Source organism: Taeniopygia guttata, chromosome 14, assembly GCF_048771995.1.
Source record: "Taeniopygia guttata chromosome 14, bTaeGut7.mat, whole genome shotgun sequence".
Classification (NCBI taxonomy): Eukaryota; Metazoa; Chordata; class Aves; order Passeriformes; family Estrildidae; genus Taeniopygia; species Taeniopygia guttata.
Genome location: NC_133039.1, coordinates 8,688,213 through 8,714,272, shown reverse-complemented (window position 1 = coordinate 8,714,272; position 26,060 = coordinate 8,688,213). Strand labels below are relative to the sequence as shown.

The 26,060-nt window shown below is 44.5% G+C and overlaps 2 protein-coding genes across 8 annotated transcripts in view; one reads left to right on the top strand and one right to left on the bottom strand.

Moving 5' to 3' along the window:
• Nucleotides 1-2,458, top strand: part of LOC100227445 (multidrug resistance-associated protein 1) — a 47,189-nt gene extending 44,731 nt beyond the window's left edge. For all 4 annotated transcript variants that reach the window (XM_030284589.4, XM_030284588.4, XM_041719246.2 and 1 more), the window contains one exon: nt 924-2,458. In XM_030284589.4, the coding sequence (XP_030140449.4) occupies nt 924-1,032 (109 nt within the window). In that variant the 3' untranslated portion in view covers nt 1,033-2,458. The remainder of the gene's footprint in view (nt 1-923) is intronic.
• A 1,980-nt stretch (nt 2,459-4,438) lies between these two features.
• Nucleotides 4,439-25,685, bottom strand: ABCC6 (ATP binding cassette subfamily C member 6). Of its 4 annotated transcripts, XM_030284593.4 has the most exons (31): nt 25,351-25,680; nt 24,704-24,880; nt 24,213-24,338; nt 23,453-23,590; nt 23,079-23,204; nt 22,444-22,505; nt 21,630-21,761; nt 21,104-21,316; nt 20,093-20,270; nt 19,472-19,633; nt 18,778-18,870; nt 18,179-18,382; nt 17,686-17,832; nt 16,881-16,968; nt 16,515-16,584; nt 15,745-15,871; nt 15,097-15,273; nt 14,492-14,659; nt 13,299-13,482; nt 12,829-12,892; nt 12,234-12,351; nt 11,494-11,701; nt 10,507-10,817; nt 9,616-9,815; nt 9,391-9,517; nt 8,747-8,848; nt 7,879-8,025; nt 7,340-7,498; nt 6,936-7,102; nt 6,271-6,465; nt 4,439-5,736 (listed from the first exon to the last, which is right to left on the bottom strand). In XM_030284593.4, exons 1-31 carry the CDS (start codon nt 25,402-25,404, stop codon nt 5,628-5,630), a joined length of 4,533 nt encoding a protein of 1,510 aa, XP_030140453.4. In that variant the 5' UTR covers nt 25,405-25,680; the 3' UTR covers nt 4,439-5,627. The 4 variants fall into 4 exon arrangements, 3 of the variants coding, with proteins under 3 accessions (XP_030140453.4, XP_072791842.1, XP_072791843.1); XR_012058294.1 differs by lacking the exon at nt 6,936-7,102 and having other exon boundaries at nt 25,351-25,682; XM_072935741.1 differs by lacking the exons at nt 22,444-22,505; nt 23,079-23,204; nt 23,453-23,590; ... (1 more) ...; nt 24,704-24,880; nt 25,351-25,680 and adding an exon at nt 22,321-22,443.
• Between the last annotated feature and the right edge of the window lie 375 nt (nt 25,686-26,060).

Genomic DNA, 26,060 nt, shown 5'->3' with positions numbered 1-26,060 from the left:
TCTTGTCCCTCTGTCACACTGCTGTTGCGCTATTCCTGCCTGGGCAAAATGGGAAGGGGGGAGAGGCAAGGACAGGAGTCTGTTCCTGAGTCTTGCCCTATTTTAGACACAGACAGCATAGAGAGACCAAAGGGGCAGATCCTGCCCTCTGAAGTTCATTTGTGTTCCACTTTCCATCACTTCAGGTTATAGTTCACAGAGCCTCCCTTGGTGTGCTTGAGGGCCAAGTTGTTGTCTCATATTTCAGTTTTAGACTCTCATCCCTTTTATCACAGAATGGCAGAGTGGCCACTGCTAGGATTTCAGTATACTTCTGTAGCCCTCTGTGCTGTCAGTAGTGACAGATCAGAGAGGGGAGTGCTGCCAGCTGGGGAACATCCAGCTCAGTGGTGGCACCAGGCAGCAGCTCCTGCCAGGGGCCTGGTGACCATCTCTGCAGTGCCTTGCCATCCATGGGGGGAGCTGGAGCAGGCTTTTAGCAGTGAGCTCACCACAGACTTGGTGGACTTCTTGTGCCAGTTGGATGTTTTTGTTTGTCACAGAAGCTGTGTAACCACAGTTGATGTGGAGAGGTGTTAAGGGAAGGTTATCCCACGACTTGCAGGCCCTTGCACACCTTGACAAGAAATGCTGCCAGGTCACTTCTGGCTGGCTCAGAGTGCAGTCCAGAGATGGGTAACCATGTGCTGTGCCTGCAGATGCTGGGTGACCATGTGCTACATAAACAATGCACCACACAGACCATCTGCAGAGAGCTGGGGAAGGACAGTGAGAACCTCAGCCTGTTCACACTGTCTTCACTTGCAAATAAAGGCTATGCAGTCTATGTCTGTACACATATATCCATGTTCACTGGCTTTCTGGACCTTCTTGTGACTATTTTTCCTTTTTTCTTTTTTTTCCCCCTCTCTTTTTTTTTACAGAGTTTTAGTCCTGGAGAGAGGAGAAGTGGTGGAGTGTGGTACCCCAGACCAACTACTTCAGGAAAAAGGCATTTTCTATACTATGGCCAAAGATTCAGGCTTGGTGTAGCATTTGAACTTGACTATTTACTGTGGGGAAGAGGGAGGTCATACGTTTGGAGAACTGTAACTTCCCCTGAGCTGAAGTGAACCACTCAGCTGAGTTTCAGACACAGTGAAGTTAGCCAGAGCATGGCAATGGAAGCAACATAAAGATGCAATTTTTTCCTATTTTTTATTTCTCCTTAGTATTGATTTTAGCCACCTCTAGGAGAAGCTCATACACTGTGCAAGACACTTCAGAGACTTCAGTTTTTTGCCTGAAACCTGTCATTATACACTCAAATGTACGGCGGAGTGATTCATCAGAGAAGTTCAGAAAGGCTTTTAAGCTTTTTCTTCTCATCTCTTATGTTCTGAAGTTTCCTTCCCTTTTTTTTTTTTTTGGTTTTTTTTTTTGGTTTTTTTTGTTTAAAACATTTTTGCAAATGCTAGTTACTTGCTTGTTTGCAGATTCCTCGTTTCATGAGCCATCTATTGTGGGATGCACTTGGAACATTTTGTGGCATAAAGTACTATAGTCCAAAGATTTTTCTTCTTGTGAAATAAAACGTGTGCCAGACTTTCTCATTATGGCATTTACTGTACATGGTTAATGCTTTATGCATTGTCCTAAAGGTTTCATGTGTTTACAGCGCAGAGCAGCAGGTTCACTGTCATGTCAGTAGTGCTGATGTGAAGCAGCACAGTCAGCTTCAGAGCAGTATTTCAGCATGTCTGGAACAACAATCACTCCAGAACCAAATGTGCAGCAGTTGGTGTGTTGCTGTGTGCTGATCTTACCCCCAGCTCACTCAGGAATTCTGACTGGGGTGCCCAGTGCTGCTGGGCCCTGTGGGGACAAGGCTGAGCAGAGGCTGCAGGCTCAGGGTGACCTTGATTGTAACACCCTTGGCTTTGGTAGTTCTGTGCTTTCATAGCAGCTCTGCCACATCAAGGACCATTAGCCTTATATCAAAGAAACATGCCCTTCGTGCTGCTGCTGTTGACTCTTTGATTTTGTGGGAAAATGTTCTGTAGCAGTTGTTTTAAAAAAAAAAAAGTAGCGTTTTTAAGTTTTGCGTCGGAAGGGTCTAACAATTAAAATGGCAGTGGATCTGGTTTTCAAGATCTATGTTGAATTTTCATCTTTTTGTGGTAAGAAAAAAGGTCATGTTTTCTAGTATTCTGATTAGTCTTATTTTAAAGGAAAATGCTGGAAGAAAGCAAAATAAGTCAGATGGATCCAGATACTCAGCACTCAGAATGTGGACTTCTGTGATTGATATTGCTGACCTTAATACTAGACAATTGTTGTCCTTAGAGTAAAGCTATTTATTTTTTTGTAAATTATGACTCTCTGAAATTGAATAGACTGAAAATTTCTTTGGTATTTTTTGTAATGACAATGCAAATATTTGCAAAGAACTTGCAGTAAAAAATTGTTTGAAAGAAAACATGTTATTTCTTGCCTTGTGTTTGACAAAGGGTTTGCTTTGTCAGTTCAGCTTTTTGCCTTGAAAGTAGCAATTATTGGTCCTGCTTAGACTGATCATTCTGCTTGGCCTGATGTCTGGGGTTGTTAGGGTGGGGGGTAAGAAGCCATGAGAGTAGATAACTGTGCTGCAGTAGGGCTGGATTGTTTTGTGGTTTGCTGAGCAGACCAGGTGACAGTGAAGGATCAGCAGAGCAGGAGCACCTTTGTCACCCCCAGTGGTGTCCATGGTCTGTGTCTGCCACATCTCCTGAGCTTGGTGTGAATTTTGTCTGTGGAAATGGAACGAGCAGGGGCTGACTGGGGAGTTGGGGATGAGCTGTGAGTTAGAGTTTTTCAAATCCCCAGACACTTGTGCAGCACTGTGATGGCCAGAAGGGTGCAATGCTTGGAGCACATGGTTTGTAGGAGCAGAGCAGGGGTCTGTGGTAAGGGCTGTGGCTGGTGTGGTACATTAAGGTGGAAATGGAGCTCTCTGCAGAGACCCAGGGGAGGAACTGTCAGTACCACTGAGACACCTTTCCTGCTTGGGAACAGTCATCCTCCAGGAACACTCTGTGACCCACCCCTTCCATCCCGTCCTAGGAGAGCCCTGGCAAGGAAGAGGGAGAGGAGCTGCTGTACGGTTGAATTTACTGTATCTGATTTCAGTGCACACTGATGTCTCTTGGCAACATGGATGATTTCTCACATCTGGAAAAGCTGATTTTGCCAAAAAAATAAAAAAAAAGAAAAAAAAAGCAGCTCAGAATTTTTAGAAGATCTGCAAAAACCACCCTAATTCATGTGTGTGAACAGAGCTACTTCTGTAAGTGCTCCCAGTCCTAACCTCACAAAGATCCTTTTGCAGTGTGACAGTGATGTGGCACAGCAACAGCTGTGCTTTGGGTCACTGGCACCTTTAACATTTTTGCATTCCTGTGTGTCTTGTGACCATCTGGGGCACTGGGAATGTGACTTGCACAGTACATGTATGGCCTGAACTTCGTGTAAATCAATGCATGACATCTTTGATTTATTTTCTGCCTTTAGCAGTTTCAGTATTGCCTTAATCTTGGAATCATGGGGCAAGGATTTTTTTAAGGTAGCATTTCTCTCCTACATGGTATCTCCAAGTGTTAACTCTTTTATATATTTTGCTTTAACCAACTTCTAGTTAACTTCTGTGAGACTTGAGCTCCAGCTTCATCACAGTACTTGGAGATAGCCCTGGGGACTCCAGCACATCTGTAACATGATGGGTTTTTCATATGTAATTTTGGGAATTGCTTTTCTTTTGCCTTTGCAGCACAACTTGATGTGTGAAAACTGATTATATTTTTGCTTGCTCTTAGTTTGGGTTAGCTGACAGCAAAACTGTGCCCTTTCAAAGGTTACCAGTGTGAAAGTATGTGTTGATTATTGTCTCCTGTTGCCTTCCCTCTTCATTACTGACTTAGGAACAGAAAATGAGCATTTAAAGATGTTTATATTGGAGATTATGAAATGCTAAAATGTGTCTGTTTCAGAATTACCCAGCAGCATGGGCAATTCTGTTTGGCCTCAGTTAAAAAGGAAAAATACCTAACTTTTATCTCAGTATTTCTTAATGCTCCTGGTTTTGAGATCCATTGATAAACCTTTGGAGTGCTCATAACTTGTATCTGGGTTTGGAATTGTTTTGTCTGTGCCCTCAAGTATGAAAGCTGGAGAAAGTAGAGGGAAAATAATTCTCTCCTGGTACCTGAGCACCAGCAGGCACTGGACCTCGGTATCTTAGGCACTTGTACAGCAGAAAGTTTAAACTGTTCTTGACTTGGATGCAGAAGCCACTGAGCAGCTTTTGGAGAATGAACTGCTGGGTTTTGCCAGTCTGGGTTAATTCTTGCAGCTGGAACTCTCCCATCCCCTCCCCACTGCCCCTTTCTGTGTTATATTTGCTTTCATTTACTGAAGAGACCCATTTAAAAACTTGATTCTGTTTTTATTTCAGCTCTCTAGGAAATGGGGTGCTTTAACAAAAGTCACAGTAAAGAGCAATATCTCTGTGTGTAATGGACTGTGTCCATCACAATGGACAATGTCACACTGTCATCCTGTGAATCCTGAGGTGAGACCTGGGGACAGCTCTGGCAACAGACACTGTGGGAAATCCAGGAAGCTTTTGCTTTTGTTTTGGTTTGTTAAAGCAATATCTGGCAGGTGACCATGCCAGAGGCTCTGCAGCACCAGGGTGGCACATGTGAAATTCAACTTGCACTCAAGAGGAACCAGGAATGAACCATCAGGTCAACAGGTGAGATCCTGCTGCTTTCCTCGTGTGCTGCTCGGATCAGAGAGGAGGGCACTCCCAACCATGCAAATTCCTTGTGGCCAAATTCAGGTTGGAAATGTTGGTGTCAATGTTTGGACATGCCCTGCTGTGAGCACCTGGCACTTGGCAGTGGGAATGCTCCAAGCCCTGGGCAGGAGTGATGGATGCTCTCCCAGCCACGTTCCTGTCCTGCCCTGCTGAGCCCTGCTGGAGCTGGCTCTGCTCCTGCAGAGGAAGGGAGTGGATCTGATCCCCAGCTGTGACAGCAGGCACCCTGTGCTGTCCTGCTAGGTGGCATCCTGCCTCCTCTTCCCTCCTGTCCCTGTGTTTGTGCAGTGCCTGGGTAAGCAGTCCATAAGACATTTACAAAATACAACATTTGTTCTGCCTGGAGCTTAGCATCAACTGCAAGGAGTTAAGTTCCCTTGCTACCAGTTAAATTCTTCCTTGCTGTCCATAAAATATTTTTGACTTTTAAAAATAATCTGTGTTATCTTGAAGTAAGATGGATATTTGGGCTCCATTTACAGTACAAATTAGGAATGCTGTGGTCTTTCTCCTTTGGCTTTAAACCAGAAAAGTATTCAAGTCCCAACTGGCTCATTTTCAGCAGTCAAATGAGGTTTTGGTATCTGGAAGCATAATGGAAGTGGAATTGCTGAGTTTCCCATGGAAATAACATGTATCCCAAGTTACCCCTTTCCATCTACTCACTGCAGTTCTGGCTCAAACAAGCTTTGGTTGAGTGTCAGGCATTTCAGAGAGAAAGGAAAATAACTCAATTATGAGGTCAATTACTCCTGATGCTGGTGGGGCTATGAGATACTCCATGAGTGAATCATGCAAGGCCTGATTCTTCCATCAGTCTGTAGAACAGTCCCTTCTGAGCTATTAAATGTTCTGGAGTATCAAATTCTGCTATCCGGCCATTTTCCAAGACTAAAATCCTGTGAACATTAAAAGAAATGTAAATTTGGGGATATACCAGCACCTATAATAAACTTACTAATTTCTACTTGGTTTTAAAATAAGTTTCAGTACTTGCTGGTTATTCAGCCAAGCTTTCCAACAGCTTTTCAGCTGGGAAGCTGCTGGGATAGAAAGGGTTTCTGGTGAGTGACTGTTCAAGTGCTGAGTTTGGGAGGAGGGTTTTTTGCAGCTGAGACTGGAGGGAGATTTGTGAAGGGGTATTGGGGTTTTAGTTTCACAACTCTCAGGTGACCAAGGAGCTGTAGTCATGGTTTTGCTGTCAGTGGAGGGGAGAGGGCTGTGACACAGCATGAAAGGCACCGTGTGGGAGTAAAGCATCTCTGATTCATCTGCTGGTGCCCTGCTGCTTTTAGAGAGATCCTCCAAACTCTAAAGCAAGACCTGGAGGGTTAAACATGAAGAGGACAGAAATGAAATTGCTCTTCACCACCATGGTGGGGTGTCAGTCACAGCAGCTGCCTGAGTGTTCCCCTGCTCGGAGATGTCCTTACCTGTCACAGTCCAGGACGGTGTTCACCCGGTGAGCGATGGTCAGCACGGTGCTGTCTCTGAACTGAGTCCTCAGCATGGACTGAATCTGGACATCAGTTTCTAAATCCACTGCTGCTGTGGCCTCATCCAGAACGAGGATTTTGGCTTTCTGCAGGAGTGCTCTGGCCAGGCAAACCAGCTGTTTCTGACCAGTGCTGCAAGTAGGAGCAGGGATGGTAAATTGAGGCCACTAGTAGTCACTTTTCCTTGGGTTTAGAACAGATGATTAATTTGAAATCAATAGTGAAAAGGTGATTGCTCCCTTTCTCTGAAAGGGTGATTAAGGCACTGCAGGTAGGTAACAGCAAGAAACAGCCTAAGGAAGGGAGGGGAAGGTGTTCCTATGGTACCCGGAAGAGTTGCACTTGGAACAGATTGCAGGGTTTTAGATACTGCACAAATACATACCAGCACAACAATTAAGTCTGAAAGGTCTTCCTTAGTGTCTTAGGATTTGATATCATGCTGCTGAACAGGACAGTAATGCAGCAATTTGCAGTCTGGACATCATTAAAGATTTTTTTTTTTTTTTTTAAAGGAATTAGACTCCTTATCCAACCAGCTCTGTTCTCCTAGCCCAGGGGCTGGCACTGCCCTGCCCCTGTCCTTCTGCAGATAAAGGTACCTTAGGTTTTCCCCTTGGTCAGTGCACTTATATTCCAGCTGCTCTGGCAAATCTGCAACAAAGTTCTTGAGCTGAGTCAGTTCCAAAGCTGTCCAGATGTCTGCATCAGTGTATTGGTTTAATGGGTCGAGATTCATTCTTAGGGAGCCAGAAAACAAGACTGGATCCTGAGCATAGAGACAGTACAAAAAAACTCCTGAAATGAATTATAAAAATGAGCTCTTGGGTCCTGCCTGCTGGGTGGGAATCTGTGGCTGATGTTATAATAAATGGCAGATGAACATGGCATAGAGGTTATTTCCAACTTGGAAATTGCTGAATGTCCCTCCTCTCACAGAACCTTTTCAAACCCTTCTCAGGTGCTTAAGACACTGCTCATGGATTTTTGGAAATGAGTTTCATACCTGGGGAATGACAGTGATCTTGGTTCTGAGGTCATGGATACCTAGCTGGGCAATGTCCTGTCCATCAATGAGGATGGCTCCTTCTGCAGCTTCCACCAATCTCAGCAGCCCCACCACAAGGCTGGATTTCCCAGCTCCCGTCCTGCCAGTTATGCCAATCTGAAAAGTGCAATGGGAGGACTTTGCTTTTGATGTTGTTTGTTCTCTCACAGATGGACAAACATGTTGTGTAGTTCCTCTTGGCCTTTTGGTGGGAGACAGCTTTGCACAGATCAGATTTTAGGGCTGTCTGTGATTCACATAGTCTGGCAATACTTTCTTTAAATGGAAGTATTTATAGCTTGCAGTTGTTTTGTATGAAAAGGAATCACAAAAGCCTTTGAAGGGAAGATTACAAGACTTAGCAGTTCCAACAGGGCCTTGATGTGGAACTAGACTGAAAAAGTGGAATTCCTGTAGCTGGGTGCAGGCAGGGGCTGGAGGCCCTGGATCTGATCAGTGCCCAGCAGTGCTCACACTGCTAAAGGAGTGGATTTTACCTTCTCGTGCCTGTTGATGGTCACACTGACACGCCTCAGTGCTAACTCCAAACCTGGCCTGTAGCACAGGCTGTAATTTCTGAATTCAATCCTTCCCTCAGTGGGCCAAACTTGCCCTTGAAGTTTGCCATTCAGAGTCCAGGGTGCCTGAAGAGATGGAAGCAAACAGCAGTGTTGAAGGCTGATTTAAATTACCCAATCAAGTGGCAGTACGGGAATGGGAAGTTCATAAAGACACCTGTGCCAACTGCAGTTTCCAAACCAGAGAAAGGCCTCGAACTTTCATACTGCAGATGTTGGCTTTTTACTTTATCCAAAGATGCTGGTCAGATTTTCTTTACTGAAAATGGGGATGAACATTTGCTTGCATGTCAGAGTTCTGACATTGTGTGGTTCAATAATAAAAAATTTATATGCCCCTATAAACAGGACTATGGAAGCCTCCTCTCTCAGGGCAGCATATGGAGATGTAATTTTTATGATTACAGAACAAAAAATACTGCACTGGAGACTTCTGGCAGCTAAAAGGCTATCTAGGAGCCATTATTTATCATTTAGTTGCATCTGAAGTCACATAATAAATACTCCAAATATGGGCAGGAAATGTCTCAGTCCATGAGTGTTAACAAGTGGAGCTATTTTAATGGCAATCCAGTGCATAACTGTCTTAAGGAGATAATGATCAGAGGTTATAAAACAAGTCTATAGTCAGTTAGATAAAACCCAAATGCTGCTGTTCTTTAAAGGAAACATGACAGGCCATTTAGAAGAGGAAAACTAGAGGGTTTTCAGGTGGAACAGAAAAGTTACTCATTGAGTTTGCAGAGATGTTCAGCCCTTCTAGTAATGTTAACAGTGGATTAGCTACCTCCTTAGGAGTCCTCAGGTATTCTCTCACTCTCTCCACAGACACAGTGTTATGCTCTATTTCTGTCCAGGAGCGAACCATCCAGTTCAGCACACCAGTTATCTGCCACAGTGGAAAAGAAGCATTAGAGCAGATAGCATGAGCCCTGACCTGGTACTTTGTCTTTGTGTTTATTTCTAAAGATCTCCTCATCAGATAATTATATCAAGAATTAGATTACATCAGAAAACCTTAAAATGCTAAAGTGAAAGCCAGGTCCTGCCATAGCCCTTTCAGCATGTTTATAGAGAATGAAATGCTACTGACTTGGATGCTAAAAGATGGTGTAGCTATTTCTTAGACTGTTGTGCAACTACTCTACAAGCAGGTAAGACAGGTGCTGAAGACCTTGCCTCAGCTGCCCAGGGCTTGCTTTGATTTGTATTTTGAGTTCAGGTGCAGGAGGAAGAAGATGGCCCATACATGTGTTTATGGGGTTCTTTCCCTAAGGGGCTATGTGCTCCCGATGCTCTGGATTTCAGCAATGACAGCAGGATTTGGTAGGAAAAGGCATCTAGAAAGGCACAGATATAGTTAATAAAAGAAATTAAAACGCATTTGCTTTTGATAGAGGCAAGCATGGTATTATTTCCACACTGGGTTACCTGGAGAGCATAGGAGAGGGAGAAGCCAGCTGTTCCTGGACTGAGCTGTGTCCTGCCCACGACTGCAAACAGGGCTGCAAACAGCACGATGCCATTGCCCAGGAACTCCAGGTTTGTAGCAAGCCACCTGCAGGAGGAGGGAGCACACAGCTGTTGCTGGGTACCCTTGCCCTTTCTCCCAAAACATGATTACAGAAACCTGTGTAGCTGCTGGGCAGATTGTACCTGTCAGCAACAGCTCCAGGGAAGCAAATTCGCTGGTTCTCATCCACTAGGAAATTGCTCTTTGAAATAAACCTCTGCTGGTCTTTGTAAGCACGGATCACACTGCTGCCCTGGAAGGTTTCTGAGATGTGGGAGTAGATGGGTGACCTGCTGGCAGCCTCCATGTGCCTCAGCTGGCAGGAGGTGCTGACATAGAAGTGCTGGTGCAAGGGGAAAGGAAGGGACAGTCATTAGAAGGCTCGTGCCTCTGTGGAGGTACTCCATAGGAAATCTGGGAAGGCCTCAACAAGTGCAATAGTACGTACTAACCTCCTCTTATGTGCATGCAGGACATGCCCCTGAAAGATGAGGCAGTGTTCCTACCTCTGTTGTGTCCTGTCTTTATTAGGAATAATCCTAATTATTCCTACTATTCCTAGTTTGGTTGGGGCAAAGGAGCCAGGGTGCTGTGAACCCACAAAACCTCTACACAGTTTTTCCTGCAGCTGAGCCCTCTGCTCAATGGAGAACAGAGATGTACTTGCCCTACCCTAATGCTCAGTCTTGGCTGGCAAACATGGATATACTGAAAAGCAGTGTAGGAATTCTGCAGAAAAGGTAAAATGCTTTTGGTCTTCATGTGATTCACACTAATGGAGATGAGGTATATAGCCTAGGTAGGATTTTTTTTAGATATCAGAAAAGCACAAGCCTCTTTGTGAGGGCTCTGGGGTACTTTGGAAGCCTGAGGTGATGTGGGAAAAGGATTGACATTACTCTTGCTCAGATGCAACTTGAGATGATGCAACTGATGATGCATGCCTTCACTCCTAAGAAATGAGAGGAGGCTTTCTGCAGGGCCATGGCTGTGCTGCTTCGGCCTCTCCTGTGTGTATACGTGTGGGCTCCTACCTGGAATGCTGCATAAAGAACAGTCAAGGGCACTATGGCCATTGCTGCCCATGGTGTAGCCACCACAATCACCAGGTAGATCTCCAGTAAGTTGAACAAGAATCCCAGCATGGACTTGAGCTTATCAGGGATGACAGAATCAACAGCATCCATGTCTCTGGAGAAGCGGTTCAGCAGGTGTCCAATGGGTGTTTGCTCAAAGAAGAGCATTGGGGATCTCATGACATTGCTCAGCAGCTGCAGGAAGAGCTGGTGTGAGGCTAACACGCCCCCCAGCAGCACTGCTGCTGTGCAGGCAAACCTGCCAAGGGCTGGAAGAGAAAAGAAATTATTATTACTAGGTCTGAACAAACCCACCTTAGAGTTCTCCTTAGCAAGGTGGTGATTTCCACTTAGTCCTGTGAATGCGGCACCAGTGTGCATTCAGGAAAGTGCAACAGGATTTAAACCTCTCTTTAGCAAGAATTAAAGCAAGCCTCAGAGTTGCAGGGTAAAGTGCCCTTTCTGTAGGGTTGTTACCTTCGAAGCCAGCTTGATGGGGGGCATGGATTCAGGAACTTAAACACGCAGGACAAATTCATTCATCACAAAATAAGCTTGACTGGGATTACTTTAAATTGCTCAGTGATATTTTTTCTTTTTTAATAGTGACCTATATATGGTGGCCATTTAAAAAGATAAAGAAATGTAGAAGTCCACAAGTTTCTCTTCTTTTCTTTCTCTTTTATGTGACCTAAGCCAAGATTTCATTCAATGTAGCAGTGTGGGGGGCAACAATTCAGCATAGAGAAGAGCCCCCACTTGTACTTTGATATGATTAATTTATGCTGGAAGGATGAAAGGAGATAAAAACCTTTAGGGCTGGGGCCAAAAGCCCAGGAAGCTGAAAGCACAAGGCGTATGCACTTATTTATATTCTGAGAACACATCCTGGATATGGGACAGGGCAGTGGGAATACAGAGAATTGATGAGCAACTTGCACACACCTTGAACCGCTCCTAGAGCACCAAAGACTGTGAGTCTGAGCTCGGTGTGCTGCTGTGTCCCGTTGTGCACGGGCTCGTCTGCCCAGAGGCTGAGCCAGTAGCCACGGGAGAAGGCCAGGGCCTGCTGGCAGGAGAAGGACAGCAGCACGCACACCCAGAGCGCCCGGCCTGCCGCCCGCACGTAGGCTCCCAGCGCCCCAGCACCGACCTGCAGAGAGGGCAACGACAGAGGAAGGGAGCTGTTAGCTAAAAAAAAGCAGCTCTGGAGTAAAGAGTGATTTATGATGGGATTTCTCAGTTATATGTCAGTCCCAGCAACCGTGTTGATTCTTGTTTTCCTCGTGGATGACTAATGAAGGCATACTTGAAGGAGTTACTAATCAATGATTATTATCAACTGATGAATGTTATGCAATAGGCTCATGTTCCTTCTGGAATGCATGCAAGGCTTTCTTTGTCAGGCAGTGGTTTTCCTGTGTTGGTGTGGGAGAGAACTGCCGTGTTCACACAGGGTGCCTGCTGATCAGGGGAGATGAGGAGATCCCGGTCTGGCTAGTGCTGGGGCTCCCTAAAGGAAAAACTGCCTCTTTTGGGGTTTCTGACTTCTTGCTCTCATTTCTTCTCAGTGTAATATGTTCTTGACAAACTTGTAAGCTGAGGCAGGGAGCTGGCCTGCCTGCCCTGGGTGTGTTATCCCCGTGGAATGTGTCCTGGCCTCTGCAGGAAGGTGCTGGGCTTACCCTGCCGTGCTGAGTCCTCTCTGCCTTGGTTAATCCTCCTCTGCTGGCTGCAGCCCCGGTGCAGTCTGGGCTCACAGGAATGGTCTCCCTTCCCACAGCAGATTTTACTGAATCACCACTTCATGAAGAAAACAAAAGTCCTTCAATTTTCAGCCACCCATCCACCCTTAAATCCATGCCTGTTTTGAGGGCTGCAGTTTTCAGGGTCCTGCAGAGTGAAGTGAGTCCATGTTTGTCTCAGGGGCTGGGCTCTGTCACGCCACAGAGGAGCAGAGGCCCAAAGCATTCCCTGTCTGAGGCTGGTTTGGGATGAGTCTGACCTTACAGCCCCACAGGGAAGTGATCAGCAACCAAAGGCATCAAGGAGCCTGTACTTGAGCTCTGTTGTGCCTCCTTGTGAAATACAGAAGAAATGTCAGTCAACTTCCACATTCAAGAGCAGATTTTTACCTAGTCTTGAGTTTTGCTTGTTTGCTCTTGTTTTTAATTTACAGATCAATCCCAAACCTGTACCATACTCAGTAAGAGCCTCTAGGTAGTCTTATATGGGCTTTTGGAGTAAATTCTTCAGTATGTGAGACTGCTTTAAGCTTACCTGAGGGGTTTCTCCTGAGATGGACAATTTCCAGTGGTGATAATGCCTTTGGTGTTTCCCATAGCTGTGAAATAAATATATTTTTCCCTAAATGCTTTATAATCCTGTTTTGTCCTATATAGCCTTTGAAAGACTGGTAATATGGAGGAAAGATTAATTTAAAAAATTGTTTCTAAAGGTAGAAATATCAAGGTGATGCTTGAAGAATAGCACATACAGTGGGTAATAGTTTACTGCTTGATTATTGCCTACTAATATGGATTAATAATATTGAATAATCAAATTTAAGGTGATGAGTCAGCTGATTTGACAGCTCTATTTTTCCCTACACAAAGCAATACCTTGCTGTGATTGGATCTCTGTATTAAATGTCCATAATAAAACAGATGTGATATAAATAAAAAAATAAAACAGAAGGGAACAATTGACTGACAGAGCTAGGAAGATTGATTCCAGCCGATCTGGGTTACCTGCAAAACCAGCAGGTGTCTTCTCTTCTGCAGTAACGTGTGAACGAAGAAAATCTGCAAAGGCTCCATTTCTCTCTAGAAGTTCTTGGTAGGAACCAGTTTCTGAGATCATTCCATCCACCAGAAAAATAATGTTGTCCACTTGAGGTAAAATGTTAATTGTGTGAGTCACCAGCACACGAGTCTGCTTGAATAAAGAGGGAGCAGTTACAATTGTTCTGCAGTCAGTACTGGTATCAGTATTTCAGGATCAAATTTAGGCCTCAAAAATTCATCAGCCTGAATGGAATTAAAGACTATTTCCTTTATTTACATTTCTGAGCATATTTGCACAGATAATTGGAGGACAGGACATAAGAAAAGTAACTTTTCCCAAGATATATTGGCATATTCTGCATTTCTAATATACAGTCAAGCCCTTTGAGTACACCTTATGTCTGATACATTCTTCTTAGGAAGTCATTCTGTTTCAATACAATAACTATATTCTGATACTTGCAACCAATCCTCATGGAGAGAAAGGTATGTATAATCATATGTTTGTTTTACTTGGACTTTGTATGCAAGAAATTGCCTTCTTTCTGTTTTCCTTCTATAATGTGAAACTAAATCAAGTGTTTCTAGGCAATTTATAGTATGAATCCAAAAAAGGTGCCCTAGCATTCCTTCTCATGTAACCATGTTAATTATCCAGACAGCTTGACAGCAGAGGAAAACCAAAACATAACCAATGCAAAAAGAATGGAGAAGTGTTTAATTGATGAACATTTGGGTGATGAGAACTGTAAAGGTACCACTGAACTGTTCAAAAGTAATGGGATTAGACATCATGGTGATAGAATTCGGACCAGATCAGGCAGCTCTTCTGAACTGTGCTAGAAGTAAATCTCAAAAGGAGGGAAGGATGTCAATAGAAGACCAAAGAACTGTAAACTTACTGTGAAAGTATGGCTGGCACGAGGCATGTGGTTTGCATGAGGATAAAGACAACCTACCTCCTCTAAATGAGATCCCCTGCAGGACTTGCAGGTGCTGTGTGGCCTGCAGAGGTTCCCCAAATCCCCTGCTGCCACTGCAAAAAAGCATTTCTAAGCCTTTGATAAACTGAGCTACCCACCCTACTGGAAACATTTTGGGGGCTCTGCTAATTAGAGACATTGTGCAAGTGTTTGCAGTTCAGGTTCATAGCACACCTTGTCCTTCAGTAAACCACTGGGTCCAAGGACATGTTCAAAAATGTGCTGCCCAACATGGGCATCGACAGCTGACAGGGGATCATCGAGCAGGTAAATCGAAGCCTTCTGGTACACGGCCCGAGCAAGGTTCACTCTCTGCTTCTGCCCTCCAGATAGATTGATTCCCTGTAAAATATATTGACTCTGTTTATTTCAAATCTACAGCATATTTCCCAACTGCTGACTTCCTTTTATGCTGACAGTTTATGACTTCTTTATTTTTAAATCAGTGTACCTCCCCACCCCACCTCCCTCCCTCCAAATAGGGCTCTTGCAGAAGCACAGTCTCTTGAACAACTCTTTCCTGCAAAAGAGCACCTAAGAATGACCTGGATGTGTTGATTTCTCTCTTAAACATCTCTTATGTCTCTGCCTAGGCTATCAGTAGGTGGGCTTAAATTCCAGAAATTCCTGAGAACCTGCCTCTTGTGAGTTTAGTTTTTTTGTGCTTTCATCACAGCTCCCAAAGTGGTAGTTACTCAGGGGCAGATGTTTTAAGCTGGACACCTGAAGTTGTAGCTACTGAGGGAAAAGTTGGCCAAAACATAAGCCCAAGGTAGTACCTTTTCTCCTATTTCACTCTTCTGCCCTGCAGGGAAGGTCTCCAAATCAGGGTGTAGTGCACAAGCCTCTGTCACTCTATTGAACCAGGTTTCATCCATCTCTTTCCCAAACAGAATATTATCTTCCACTGAAGCATTTAGAACCCAAGCTTGCTGGGGAACATAGGCTGCAGTGTCCTATAAAAGTGGAAGAATGTTAGCAAACTTTTCCATAAGCTCAACTTGACACTGTGAGAACACATCTTTGACGAAAAGCTCTCTCTCAGTTGTGGAAATTTAGAATGATCATCAGCACTGACAATTCTTGGAGGGCTTTGCAAAATATGAGTGTGCACTGTTATTACTTTACAGGGAGTGAACAGAGGTGCAAGTACAGGATGCAATTTACCACAATGACACTTCAGCTCCCACTGTTAGAGGGAGAAACAGAACTGGATCTTTGAAGTATTGCTCCAGTTCCTATTCCCAAAATTCAGGCTCATCTGAGGTCTGCAGCACCTTCAGATAATTAAACGTGGACTGATACATACAGCCTCTGTTAAAATTCAGCAGTGAGGGGGTTTTCCTCAGGTACCTGATGCTGTGGTTAATACTTTACAGTTCCTGAAAACAGTCTAATTGGAAGCAAATGCTGAGGGGAAAATTCACCTTCACGGTCACGCAGCCATCCGTGGCCTCCAGCTCGCCCAGCACCGCGGCCAGCAGGGAAGACTTGCCAGCACCCACCTGGCCAACCACCGCCAGCAGAGAGCCCTGGGGCACACTGAGGTCTATGCTGGGGGAAAAGATCAGTCTCTTAACACATTTTAGATACGCTTTCTGAAAGCAAATGATTGTACTTATTATCAAAATTCTTGCTATTGTCAGGTATGTATCGAGTAAATCCCCTAATTTCATCCCTTCAGACATCTCCAACCAGGAAGTCTTCATCCACATCCCCATCTGAGTTTCATACCCACACCCTCACTCTGGACATAGGCTAGCCCAAAGCACTGGATGTAGAACACTCCTGAACATAAGAATTTTTCAAAGCTTTTATTTTCTAAAATGTCAATGCCTTTTGAAATAAGCATGTAGTGATGTCATATATAATATCTGCATTCCATCTGTTCTACTTTTTTTTGCCTTAAATCACTGTAATTTCATATTTGGGCAAGAAAACGGTATAAAGAAAACAGTCTCCATATAATAAGGCAACATCCAGATACAGGCACCTTCACATTTATGTGCTCCTCAACATAAAAGCAAAATTAAATTTTATCTGATTTTGTAATTTTCAGAATTCAACACTGAATATGAAGCAAACTCAGAAGCCTCTGGATATTTCACCCTGGTTTCACTTAGGCCCTGAGGAATTAGTTCATCCAGCATCCACCCTGACCTACAGTATTGAGAGATGACTAAGGGTAAGTCTGTACCTTCTGAGACAAGGAGAAGTTTCTTTGCTCCAGCAAAAAGTCCCATTTCTTATGGTGATACTTGCCTGTACTAAAACATGAAGAGAGACAAACCTCTTGTAAATGCAAAGATAGGTACAGAAATGTCCCAATTTATGTGATTGTATGTTTCAGTGTGTATTTATGTTACATAAAATCAACCTTTATTATGAAAAGAAGGGGTGTATCACCAGATTAGATTTCATTGTTAGAAATAATGAGGTCAGAGAGATAGAGTAACAATAAGGGGCAAATATTTTTCTCTTGACTATAGAAGACACCTTGAATAGAAGCTGAACAATGGCAATTACTCCTCTTATAAGACAAAAGTGCTAACATAAAACTCACCACAGCCAGAAGTGTTTCTGCTTGAGCTCTCAGGGTTCAGTTCTTCCAGATTCAGAAAAGCTGCTAAACGGTTTAAGGAAACTTTGGCCTGAAATGAGGCAGCACACAGGAGAAAATATTTAGAGTAGAAAGGGAGCAAAAACCTAAAGTGAAGACTCAGTTTTAAGACCCACTTAGTATATTGACTAGTGCTGTGCTGCAGATGCTGTAGGCTTAGATGGCCAAAGACAGCTCTTTCTTCTGTTACCTTTATTTCCACTTATCTTAGCAAAGTACCTTCCCTGTAATTCTGGTTCAGTGAAACAGGCACTTTTTCATCCAGTTCTTCCTGCAATCTTTCCAGTGATTGCTTCTGTACATGAAAAACTGTGACAGTCTTAGAGTGTGAGAGGGAGATGAATTTCCTAATTTCTTACTGAACAACGAATTGATTTTTTCTCTGGCCTGGACTAGCAGGATCTCCCCTATGGAGATTTTGTTTCACCTGTTCTGAGTTCTGTGATTATAAACAGAACTGGAAGCCCCTCTGAGATCTATTGGTGCTTGTACTGAGCTACAAAAGACTTAGGAGTAATTCTTGTTGAATTACTATATTTACAATCTATATTTTGTCAATATAAAGGAGCTTTTCTGAAAAGCAATGCCACAAAGTACCTTTAGCTGCAAGCCCTTGCACTTCACCATTTCACAGTGGCAATTAAATAGCTGATGTGCTGAGCCCTAAGAAATCCCTACCTTTACCTGTTAATGGGATATGTAAAAACCCCTTATGGCCAAAGGAAGAGGAACAGGGCCTGCAGTTAACCTGGACAGCAGCGTTGATGGAGAAGGGCAGGAAGGAGTGGGCAGTGTTGAGGATGTTGATCAGTGTTAAGGACACAAAGGCCTTCTCAGCATCCAGCACGTGTGTGTTGTCCACCAGGGTGTAGACAGCAAACATGACAAATGTGATCTGAAAGGGAGCAAAGGACAAGCAAACCACTTGCTTCAGAATGGTTCAAGGGCGACAGCCCTTCAGGACTCTGGGACCCATCTGGTTCAGTCCAGGCTATCCCCTCTAGGTGTCCGTCCTGCAGGTACCATAGGCCAAGGTCTGGCATGTTGGTGACAGAACCAAGTTTGATCACTGGATGTTAGTTCTGCTTTAAGGAGGTTTTGGTGCAGCAGCCACAGCAACTCCTGTGACCTCCAGGCAGATATAATCTTTAGCTGTCCATAGGAAAAACCTGTCCAGACAGGAGTACAAAGGAAAAGGGAAGTAACAGCATATATTTTATGTAGGAAGGTGATCCACTCACCAGGAAAGTTGATGAATGGAAAGAAACTAGGGATGCTGAGAACAGAATCTGAGATCTTTTTAAGGCCTGAAGTTCTTGCTTTCGGATTCCGAGTACTTTCTCCATGAAGGTTTTCTCCCAGCCATACAGTTTGATTACTTTAATATTACTGAGAATTTCATTGGTGAGTTTGGCCCTCTCATCCTTATGCTTCATCTGGGTTTCCTGTAATAAATGTTTGAGTTTTATCATTTAATAGGTTGAATGTTTAATGGTGCAATTATTCTGAAGAAAAATACCTTGTTCTTGTCTCCAAGTCCTGAATAAATTTCCCTGCAGTTTAGCTGTGTATACTGTTTTGCTTATGACTCTTCTAGGCTGGGAAATATTTTACTTTTTATCTTCAAAGCTTTATTTTTACTGGCAGTACATAAAAACAACAGAAAAGTAGGGCAAACATATTAAAAAGGCCAAACATGGAAGAGCTTACTCTAAATTTCAAGAAACTTTGCAGGGTTCAAATCCTCCTGTGTTATTTCAGACAGTCATGGTAAGCACAGATAAATATAAGTAATCACATAACTCAGCAAACCACTTCATTTTTATGAAGCAAAATATACCTGAAACTGACTCCTCTTCTTGGTGATGACAAAATTCAGAGGCAAAAGAAAAAGGAATACAGCAATTGCAGTCAAGGCAGATGGCCCTAGAAGCTGCCAGGAGTGGAAAGGAAAGAGAAAGAACTTCCAGTGATGACTAGGCAAGACTGCTTTTCATTCCCTTGCTTACCTTCCCTCTTATTTGAACTTGTGCATAACATCCCTCTGGCTAAGCCTCTGCTGTAATCTTGCTTTGCCTTTCTGGGGAGTTGTGCTCCTAAGCACTGTGGATTGTTAACTCTCCAAGCCGGATAACTCCTGTCATCAGGCTGTGCTGAATTTATTCCCTCCCTTGTTAGGAACTGGATCACTGCTGAAGGCGATCCAGAGGCACGTTGGCAATTCCAGCCATTCCCGGCTCTTCTCGTCCATCCCTGGATGCGTTCAGAAGGACATCTTGTGGCTGCCCTGAGCAAGTGACCCCAGACAACACCAGGTTTTCCTTAAAAACAAACCCAAACCCTCAACCGATATTCTTGCAGCATAAATAGCCCAGCTTGTTTGCATGAGATGAAATGGTGGCATTATTGTGTGCCATTATCTTGGGACAGCTCTTGGATCCCAGGGCTCATAACCATTATGTATTAACACTTGTTTTTCACGGGTTAGATACATCTCCTTAGGGATAGCTGGAGAAGGAGTAACACAGAGTTACCTGCCACAAGAAAACAAAGCAGATGATAATCCGAATCGGAGCCAGCCAGGTCCCATTAAAATAGATAATCAGATCCATTAGCTTTTGCACATCAACAGATACCAGATTAACAATTTCACCTGTGGTTGCTGCTTTCCTTGAGGCGTTTGACATAACCAGGATCTAGACAGGACGGAGAAGAAAAAAAAGACATTATCAAACAACAGCTTTGGTCCAAAAGTCCAACAACATTCTTTTCCTCACAGAGAATAAAGAGAGCAAGAAAAATGTCAAATCCCAGGTATTGAAACCATGCTGCTACCTGGGCCATGTGACTTCACAATGAAGCATTTAGTCCTTTTCCCCAGCCATCTCAAGAAATACATCTTGTTTATACATGTACATACAGCATAAGAAAGTTCATGTTGATTTTTGCTCTTTCCCTTTCTTGGCTTTTTCTTCATAGGGAAGCTCTAAAAAATGTATTTGCCATGTACTGCTCAGAGATGAATATAGCACAGCTACATCCTAAAACTAGTGTCTACTGACATCTCCCCTGATATTGCTATGAGCAATGTACATTGTTACTGCTAAGGTAGGGCTAGAGTAAAAGCAAAGCTAAAAAAGGAGCTGCAGCCTCACCTTCCTGTACACAAGGCCTGTTACTGCAGTTCTCAGCCTCAGCCCCAGAACAAGGCACATGTACATGTAGCGTTGCTCAAACAGAGTCTGGAGACAGCCCAGCAGGAACATGCTGAAGGCATAGAAGTAGCCAAGCCAGCTCGGGGCTGCCTGATCTTCAATGAATTTCAGGAAAAGGCTGCAAGATAAGAGCCAAATGTTGCTGAATCCACACAGTACTGATGAAATATCAGACACACAAAAATAAACTGGCAGACATGCCGGTGATTTTTCTGTGTTCTCTCTGCTTGAGGTTTATCTGTGAATAGCAGAAGAATTGGAACATTTAATACCCTGATTTTTGAAATTTAGCCATTCATGGTTTTGAAGCAGTCTCTGATCTCAGCATCCTCTCTGTGTAGACCTCATTTTCAGTGTTAAGGATGGCTCCTGATTTTAATGAATTTGTCAGAAATATGCAAAGTGGTAGCTGTAATCTAAGGGAGTCATTGACATTTCCAGAACTTCTCCTAATCTTAATGACTAAGAAAGGATTTTGCGCATGAAAATATAATGTAAGGCAGGTTGGTGTTGTACCAACAAAACCCACAATGCATTTTATTAACTAACAAAGCTATTTAAGATGTGTAGGATGCACAGCTGTGCTCTTTATTAGCCAGGGAACATGGAGCCTTAAGACTACAGGAAGTAGCAAGTGATGTGATATATAGAACCATCAAATAACTCCTGTTCTAGTGAAGTTGTCAAATGGCTTGGTGCATCCTGTCCTTCCCACTGCTGCAGCACAGCAGTGCAGACAAGTGTGCACAGCTTCACACAGTGGCTTTGTGTCTTTTCCTCATGACTTGACAGTGGGTTTAGCACAAATGACTCCTGAGCTCCCTTCACCAGCAAGAGAAAATTTCAAAAGGCCATTGTTTGTCTGTCTGTGGGTGCTGATGTACACATCTGAGCTGATGCCCACAGCCACCTTGTACATGTGGCAGAAATACATCAAAAATGTGCACATACCTCAGTACCTTCGGGGTGGAGAACAAGAAGACATCACAGATAACTAAGCAGACAGTGCTGAGAAGGAAGTAAGTTCCAAACATGCTCCAAAACATTCTCAGTAAGGGCCTGCTCTGACTGTGCTTTGATTGCAGTAAAGCCTCTGTCTCTTCAGCTTCTGTTATACCAGGTTCAGTTTTTTGACCCTTTTTAAATGTAGCAGACTCCATTTTCCTGAAGGAAGAAACAATGAGAAAGTTATAACTGGAGAAAGCTTGGGAATTTTGTATCTTCAAAAAAATCACTAAATATCTCACATGGGGTCTCATACCATGTCCAGTATAAAAGCTCATAAAATCTGAATGCTCTCACAGAAAGTTAGTTCTTTGCTTCCAGGAGTGGAAGGATGTTCTCTAGCAGATTTTAACACTTAAAATCAGATTTTGCACAAAGGGACTCACACACCAGTACCTGCGAGTGTATGTGCTTAGATCATCTAGAACAGCCCAGCAGAGCCCATGATGTGCTCTCCAGATCAAATACTCACTGCTGGGTTCTGCTGTGACACTTCTTCCACTCTCTTTCTGCCCAGGCAACAATTTCTTCAGAGGAGTCCTGTTTCCTCACTGGCCACAAGTCATCCACCCCCAAGGGCTGCTGAGAGCCTTTCCAGAGGAGCCTGGAGGACACAGACTGCAGTCAGGGGAGCACAGCGGGATCTGTGCTGCGTGTGACACTTTCAGAGCACAGGGGCATCAAGGCAGTGCACACAGAGAGCACACAGCACTGATACCACAACAGCACTCAGGACTGTCCTGTCCGCAATAAACAAGAATGCCCAGGAACAGCAGCTTGGCTTTGCATTCTTAGGCTATCTTCTGTCAGCACAGTGGGGATTTGCAAGTCAGCCCTAATTTCTAGTCCATACTGAGAGTCTTGGGTGGTGGAGAAAAAAGTTCAGTTTAACTTTCTCTGGGCTCCATGAAAGGCAGATGGGATCAAGGTCTGTCAGGCAGGGAGGGCTGTGGTTGGTGTACAGTGATCATTTGAGATTGGTGAGATCTGTTTCAAGATTGGGAGGGCACTGAAGGGGTAGTTGGGAGGTAGAAGAGCATTATCTAGAATCACAAATTTGCATTTTAAACTATTTGGAGAGAAGTAAATTAAATTTTTATAATTTGATCTTGTGAGAATACCTCACAAGAGAAATAATTTAAAGAAATAATTTAAATTCTCACTCTGTAAGCTAACTCAGAAGCTGAGATATGTCCTGAGATGGCTGCCAGCTACACTCTCTCTGATCTCTGATGCTGCTGTTTTTTTCTGATATTGTAGCAAAACCACATCTTCTGTTTTCTTACCCAGAGAACCACCAGTATGTGATTTTGGAAAGAAAAGAGCTGCTGGCTTCTGGGCACTGATTCTGATGGGAGAGAAAATACATGTAATATTTATATATAGAAAAGGGCATGTGTCAGATTAAAATAGTTCCCTTCTGTGCTTCCCCAGGAAAAGCAATCAGAGTTATCCCCCTCCCCATTCATTGAACCAGAGTAAGTGTATTGTGGAGGCTCAGTGGGATTGGGACATTTTGGAGAATTTGACTTTGCACAATGTCTCAGATGGAAAAACAAAGAATATAATTCTTCATACCCAAAGACATTTATTTTCTTAAGCATAGAGCTTTTCCATAGTCACATCACCAACTGAGTACTGCAGCCCAGGAGAGCAGCACTAGGGGAAGCAATATCCACTGTCCACTGGTTTCAGTGACAAGAAACACGGGTATGGATAGGTTTTTAGTTTTGAAAAACTTACATAAAGAGACAGAGCACTAATACCCTAAATTCTCCCAGTTACCTTTTAAAATTGCTATTTTTTAGAGAATGATGCATCTTACATCACCCAGATACTGATGTACCTGTGCATCCCCATATATTTAAAATCCTGTTTCAGCAATGAAGCACAGAATTAGGAAAAGCTACCTTATACTTACAGGATTGTTGTCAGCTTTAGAGAAGAAGGGAGGGTGATCAACTAAGCAGAACAGCACAAGTTCTCCTAGCACCAGGCCAGCATAAAGGTAAGTTGTAACATGGTGGAAATGGTCTTCCAGGAAGCCCTAAGGAACAGGATACTGGTGAAAATTAGGTGAGAACCTTCATGTTTAACCAGCAGAGAAAAAGCTTCTCCTGTTCTACCTCTGCAAATAAATGTCCACCACAAATATAAAGTGTCATGAACCATTTTTCTCAGCACGTATTTTAAAAGAGGGAGTTGATTCTGCCCCTTGCAGTCAATGGGACAAAACCAGCCCTGTTGTTTAGAGACTCTGTAGTCTGCTTATTAAAGCTATGTGATCTCACTTACTCTTTCCAGGGCATGCTGAATTTTGGAACTGAACATCACAAGTGCAGCCACAAATGAGAGCAGCCAGTAAATCAATAGGACCCCTGACGACTGGATGCCCATCATTCTTTCTGCTTGGGTAAGGAACAAGGCAAGGACCTGTGAGGAAGTACAAATTTGTCCAAATAAATACCTGATAATGGAATGCCAAACATTGTTATCAAATTAATGAATACAGTAGAGAAAAAACAGTTAGCTTCTTGCCAAAACATTTCAAGATGTTTAGAATTGCAGTATTGCTCCTAAGAGGCTAACACTGAAAAGCTTTGTGTGCAGTTTTGTACTCAAGAATGTCTACAGAGAAGGTAAGTAATAAAATTACAATTGGGCCAACAGGCTGGAAGGAGTGAGGCCATGAAGGTGCAATGACAGAAGGGGAGAACAGGCCCTTATTTATTGAACAGAAGTGGCATTTCTCTCTAAACCATATTAAATCACATACTGCGGTTATGAGAAATGGAATCTTGTTTCATTTTTGTGAGACCTCCTTCTAAACCCTACTGAAAACTCAGCTCCAGCCAGGTGTGCTCTGCCCACAGGGTCTGCCCCAACTCCAACCCCCTGATGTGTCACACACCAGAGAGGCACAAAGTGCATCCCCAGCCTTCTACTCCCCATCAGCCTAACCTGTGCTCAGAGACAGCAATAAATGGGGGAAATACAAGCTCTGTCCCAGGAGGGCTAAGCTTGGCCATGTGCAGACAAACAAGGGAGGAATTACCGTTGTGATTCCCACCACAGCAGGGCTAATGAAGAATGCTGGGGTACGTGGGACTCCTTGGCTTTTCTCCCACACCATGAAGAAGACAGTAGAAAAACACAGTATTACCAGGATGAATCCAAGGACCTGGGGCAGACACAGAAAACACACTGGAATGAACTGAAATGCTGGGACAATCTACCAAACTGACTGACCCAAGCTGCCTGGGCAGTAAGACTGGAGGGGTGGAAGATCAAGTTTGGGACAGAGAATGTTATGGAAAGTGTTAGGGAATCAAATGGAAATACAGGGGAGAAGATACTATGACATATCTTCCTAAAACTTTGCTAGATTTATACTGACCTGAGATAGGAAATATATATATATATATATATATATATAAAAAACCTCTCAAAGATGGATCACCAGGAAAGAATTAATAACTTAGGAAAGTTAAACTCTGCATCAATGTTGAGATAATTTTAGGACCTAACCCTGTGCTTTACCCTTACCATTTTGGCTTTGAAGATGTGGGACATCCTGATGTAGCCTTTGTTTCTGTGTCGAAGGTACCAGTAGTAGAAAGGAAAACAGATCCAAAGATAGGCACAAGGGATCCAGGCAATGATGGAGCTGTCGAAGCACCAGGTCAGTGCTGGGATGTTCGTATGCCATGTCTGGTTCCAGCCCTGAAACAGAAACAATGCAGAAGTGAATGACATGATGCAGAGCAAGGCCGGGAACAGGAATCTCATGACGGAAAGAGGAAGGAGAAAACTCCTCGCAAACTATTACAGGAGTTTATCAGCCTTGGGGAAGAAAATCTGCACGAGTCCGGTGATGGACTCGGTAGAGCCCCTTTAAAGGTGTCTGTGTAGCGGGCCCTGGCTGTGCCCTCACTCGCAGCCGGTTACTGTAGCTGAGCGCTCCGCTCCGCTCGGCGCTCGGGCGAGCCCGGCCGGGGAGGCAAAGTCCGCGCCGCGGCCGCCCCTGCGAGGGAGCGGCGGCGCTTCCTCAGTGCCGCAGCCACGCTCCGGCTCCGCGGGGCTCGGGGGCCGCCCGCTGCCGCGGCCCCATCCCTCCATCCCGCTATCCCTCCATCCCGCTGTCCCTCCATCCCGCTATCCCTCCATCCCTCCTCCCCTCAACGCTCACTCACCCAGGGCGCGGCGGGGCCGTCCCGCTGCCCGCACAGCGCAGTGCCCGCACCCATGGGCGCTCCGGCCGGTGCCCGGCGGCGTTTCGTCCCTGGGCAGAGCTCCGGTCCCGCCAGGCAGGAGCGACTGCCCGGAGCCCGTCCGGCCCCGTCCGGCCCCGTCCCGCTGCGGCCAAAGTCCGGCCCCGGCGGCAGCAGCAGTGCGCTCCGCGGAGGGGCCCCGCGGTTGCCGACTACAGGAGCTCTCTAAGCACACACAGAATGTATTTTAGAAAGGATGGTGTTTATTCTTTCCAAAAATTCAGCACGCCAAGGCGGTAACACCAACATTTTTTAAGACAGTAAAGTTTACATGAACACGCCTACCTAAGACATATTCTCCACCTACCTGATGCATATTTATATAAATGACATATTACTTTACGCAGTGCTTGAAACACAAAATTCTACTCTTTATTGAAAATAATTTATTTTGTCGAAGTGACCTGGCACCAGCTACGCCAAGGGTGCCAAGGGGCAGCTGGGTGGGGACGGATAATCCCGGTTGGAGGCATCACCGGGATCGGGGCCGGGGTCGGCGCCGGGAGTGGGGCTGGGATCGGGGCCGGGATCGGGGTCGGGAGCGGGGGCCGAGGTCGGGGCCGGGGTCGGGGCCGGGATCGGGGTCGGGAGCGGGGGCCGAGGTCGGGGCCGGGGTCGGGGCCGGGAGCGGG

Excerpts from the sequence above, each read along its gene's own strand:
- ABCC6 (XM_030284593.4), bottom strand. The coding sequence starts at position 25,404 with ATGGGTGCGGGCACTGCGCTGTGCGGGCAGCGGGACGGCCCCGCCGCG. Across the intron at positions 22,506-23,078 it reads CTAAAGCTGACAACAATCCT|AATCAGTGCCCAGAAGCCAG; the intron begins GTAAGTATAAGG and ends CTCTCCCATCAG. Across the intron at positions 10,818-11,493 it reads TGCTCTAGGAGCGGTTCAAG|CCCTTGGCAGGTTTGCCTGC; the intron begins GTGTGTGCAAGT and ends TTTCTCTTCCAG.